General features: G+C 39.1%; 1 protein-coding gene across 1 annotated transcript in view; it reads right to left on the bottom strand.

The window, feature by feature from the left end:
- The window catches only part of LOC104621473 (kazal-type serine protease inhibitor domain-containing protein 1-like), a 9,672-nt gene that overhangs the window by 2,619 nt on the left and 2,474 nt on the right, over positions 1-4,579 (bottom strand). Inside the window, exon 2 of the mRNA XM_010287979.1 lies at positions 544-704. Coding sequence (XP_010286281.1) covers positions 544-704 — 161 coding nt within the window. The remainder of the gene's footprint in view (positions 1-543; positions 705-4,579) is intronic.

The raw sequence follows: 4,579 nt of genomic DNA, 5'->3' as shown, positions 1-4,579 counted from the left end.
GCAGTCCGTATCCTAATGCCGCTCTACTCTTTCCCCTCAGATTAAAACACAGTGTCATCCATAAAATGAGCAAGTTTCTTTGCTTTCCTTTTGCATGCCTCAGGGGCTGAACCTAAATGCCAGGTCTCCAGAAGCAGCATCTTGCAAAGGAGAAGTATAGATACCTGCCAAAATTGTGCTTCTGCATCAAGAGTAGAAAAATAATTGCCAACAGCCCAGAATGCACTTCCTTTTAGGTAGTAGCCTAAACGTTTCCATTTATGCGTTCTATCAGTTTTTCCAGAATCATACCTACAGAAGGAGAATCCTCCATCTTTTCTTTCCCTGAAGGCCAGATGGTACCCTGCCTGTTATTTCTTCTGCTTGGACTGCCAAAGCAATGATCCTTGCGCTGACTGAAATCAGAATTCTTTACGGAGTCAGAGGGCCCTTATTGGTAATCTATTTATTGCAACAGTATTGAATCCCGTAGGAGGAATTCACTGATTAATCCCTTTACTCCTCATCCCAAACTGTATGACATGTGGAAAACTCAGGTTTTACCTGTACTGAGATGTGGGCGTCATCTCCTGGCAGAAACATTTTATTCCCCTTTTTTTTCCATTCAAGGTGTGGCATAGGATAGGCTGACACCTCACAGCCAAAAATGACATCATTGCCCGTGAAATTCTGGACATCCTGAGGTGGCATAGAAATAACAGGAGCTGCAAAGAACCGACAGAACGGTGACTTAGAAGACAATGAGCAAAAGACCATATAAACACAAAAGCATATAACTTTAATTCCTATGTTACATGATAAAATAAGTTTTCCTTTTGCCATCTCACACATTATGAAAAGCCACATGATTCTAAGAAGATTTTGAAGCTCAGAACACCTTATGTCCCATTGAAGGGTGAACAGGATTTTTTAAAAACACTTCCAGGACCCAGCTGTCCTTCCCCTTGCATATAATTGTGGAACAAGCTGAAATGAAAAGCTTAATTTGTGTCCCATGAACTGCCATCATGGACTAGACTCAAGGCCCACCAGTCTAGCAGCCATTACTCGACTAGACCTTCAGAGGAAAGTACAAGAAATTCTGTAGCAGAAAATCACAGAGTAACTTGATTGTACACGATAGTTCTTTGTAGTTTCTGTTACATTTTGGTTAGTTTAAAAGCTGAAATACTGAAATTCCTAACTTGTCAAAATTTGTTTTCTGAGTACATCATTGCCTTGAACTTGCTTAAATCTCGTCCCCCTCTGCTACCCATGGAACTCATTGCAGCAAGTTACAGAATAACAGCATTAATATGTTTCACATTTATCCTCGATTGCTATAAATTTCACCTGATGTTATGAGACAAGTAATGAAAGTGATTGAAATCCAATTATTTTATAAGGTTTTATGCTATGTTTATTATAATTATTAGATTTCCACTTACGTGTTTCCTATTGTTCTCTAACCCTTGTCCCCCTCCACTGTTTATTTATTGCCTCTGAATTATCCTCTCCCACTTTTTCCCAAAGAAAAAGCTGATGTTAACCACGAGAGGGAGCCAGTCCAGGGATCTGAAGACGTTGAAAAACTTATGCATTCATACATGATTTAACTACATATCTCTCTGTAAGCATGTATGAACATACTAAATCCGAATAGGAGATGATGAAATTTAGCAGCAGAGAGCAAAATAACATTTACTGTTATCACAGTTTTCCTATTTTGGAGATCTTTGGGTTTTTTCCTGATCTATTTGTCCTCAGCAAGAAATGTTTTTCCTTCTAAAGTCTGTTTTCTTTCTATTTCCATAGCAGTGTTTAAAAATGGATGCATTTTCTGGGCCATTAGACTTGTATTTAATTAGTGCTTTTTTTTTTTTTTACAGATCCCAGATGCTTGGAAATAGGAATTATAGTAAATAATTAGTATATTTTTGCTTGCAATATTTGAATCGGTATGTAGGTACAGCATTTATGCTTCAGCATTTGAAATTGTAACAGCCTGTTCCAGGTTTTTAAGTGAAGTTTCTAATACGTTGTCAGTTTTTCAGGATTGATATCTGTGCAGAAAATATCAAATGCTTACTGATTAAAATTAATTGCAAAAAAACCTTATACAGCAAAGTATCAATTTCCCCACTTATGAATGTCTTATTAAACAATCTTGGTACTCTTCAAAAGTAAGATTTTCAAACTAGGATGCTTAAACCCTTAAATGCTTGTTCTTTCATGAGAACTGTACATTCAGAATCTGTATTATTATTTCAAAAGTCTTGCATTCAAATCAACATTAACTGAATATCTTGGATGAGAAATTTCTTGCCTATGAACTTATCCCATGGGGTCTAATGTTAAGCATACTTTGAAATATTAAAACTCAGCGCAGCCACACTCCTTTTAATGATACATACACTGTAGTTAAGCTTAAAGTGTAAAAAAGAAACCGAATATCTACATTGAGTCACATGAGTTCTTTAAATTATTCCTGTACAGACACAGTATGAAAACCTTTAAGTTAGCAGATGTGGACTGGTTAGTACTTTTGTTCTGGTGCTAACCCAGATGTCTTATGGATACATGGACAACACTGAAGTATCGCCAAGAATTGAGTCCTGCTTATGTGGCTGTCCACAGCCAGGGCTCAGCCACACGAGGCTGAGGGCTCTGGCTTCACCACACCATGTAAACACATCCTTAGCCTTGAGGACACAAAGGTCTGAATTACAAATCTGCATTATGGCTGTTCACATGTGATAAATTTATCTAGCACTGCCTGCCGTACAGCAAGATGAATTCCAGTCTGGCAATGCCCCTTCCTCCATTTAACTGTAAGGAGAATCCAGATGATAGCTCAGATGGAAATGTCTAGATGTGGTCCGAGTCCCACCCAGCTGAGTACTTCTATAGAGGTAGTTAAGGCTTTGCTGAACCAGGGCTGACCAGGACTGGCATCATGTGAGTGGCAAGTACGAAGAACCACAGTTTTGATCTAAACAAACTGCCTTTTCTGAATCTGAACACATAAATACTTGCATTATCTACTCAAACTTGAAGTGCCTCCAGAAATAAAATAATACGTGTCTCACAACACCATTTTGCTGTATTTTACGGAAGAAAGTTGAAGTAATGTTCTAGCATTTTAAGAGAAATTTACAAACTTCATCTTTGAGTGTTTCAGATTTTGTGTTCAGCCAAATTCTCCCATCTGTATCTGAGTGTACCTTTTTTTTGCATAACTGTGTCTTTAGAAGCAGATCTTTACTGTTACAATAGCCTGTCATTTTGATTCCTGGAGTAGATAAATTTTCTTGATTGCTATAGGAAGCATTCTCATGGCTCAGTGTCTGGGGGTGAATGCGCAGCAGTTGCTCCTTTCCTTTTACAGTCCCAGTCATGAATTATCCTCATGTGTTACCGTAGACATAAACCAGAAGCCAGGAGAAGTCAAAATAACTGCTTCACCTTTCAGAATCAACATTAACCCAATATCACTCCAGATTAATGAATTAGATAATATGATTCTTTTCCCCCTTAACCCATATTAATTTTTGCTAATCTATGTCTGATTTGATGAAAATGGCAGAAAGTTTTGTGGATTGTTTGGTTTTTACTCCAAAAATTTACATTTAAAATGAATTATGTGCCACAGCTAAATATAAAGAGAATCACTGCTAGGTTGTTCTGTCACTTCGTTAAAACATCAGCAAGAGAGGTTTGAATGTGAATGGATTAAGTGTGGAGGATCTGTATATAATCAATGTACTTAGTAACCTTGGCAAATTATTCGATAAAGTGATCAAAACTAGCTTTCAGGAAAAGAGGGCTTTTTCAGTGTTTCTTTAGGGAACTAAGCCTTTTTCTTCCCCTTTTTCTGGTGACAGAAGAAAGATAAAAGGCTATACTCTTCTGATGAAAGGAGTTTATTGTTATTTATTTATTCATTGGTTGCTGTATACAATTAATCCATTTGGCATCAATAGGAAACAGCAGATGCTTTGAAGGAGAAATAACAAAACAAAGTACTTTGAGTTGAGTGAAGGTTATATTTATAGCTTGGTACCAAAACCCCAGTGTTCAGTGTTTGTTTCTCATGCAAATTGGAGTCAGCAGAAAGCGAGCGCTGCGGCAAGGTTGCTACTCTTAGAGCCAGACTCCCTGTTGCCTTTAGTCATCAGTTGCAGCCATGAAAAAATGGTCTAAATCACAGTGCACTTTCACATACCCATGGTGCTGCTTCAGATAGCTGTCGCGGCAGAGGGGGCTTACTGGTAGACTCTTGCAGGGGACCTGTGGTAGCACCTCTGTGCCCTGCTGCTTGCTGAAAGGCCCAGGCTCCTTCCGGGGTCTAAAACACAATCTACAAACCCAGCACAGTCAGCTGCTGCTCGGAGAGGTTGAGAAGAGGGGCTCTTGTGCTCCCCTCCCCAGCGAGCCCAGGCTGAGGTGCTCTGCTGCAGCTGGGCTCATACGCCAACTAGGCACTTTCCTCTGCATGAGCCAAGGAGGTGAGCCCCCGTTTTTCTTAACTAAACACTACACAGCACCGACATGGCTATGAACTTTGCTTCAGGCTTCTGTGCAATTTAGTAAGCAGAGC

The sequence above is a fragment of the Phaethon lepturus genome, unplaced genomic scaffold, assembly GCF_000687285.1.
Source record: "Phaethon lepturus isolate BGI_N335 unplaced genomic scaffold, ASM68728v1 scaffold55855, whole genome shotgun sequence".
Lineage (NCBI taxonomy): Eukaryota > Metazoa > Chordata > Aves > Phaethontiformes > Phaethontidae > Phaethon > Phaethon lepturus.
This window is presented reverse-complemented; position numbering and strand designations above follow the sequence as displayed.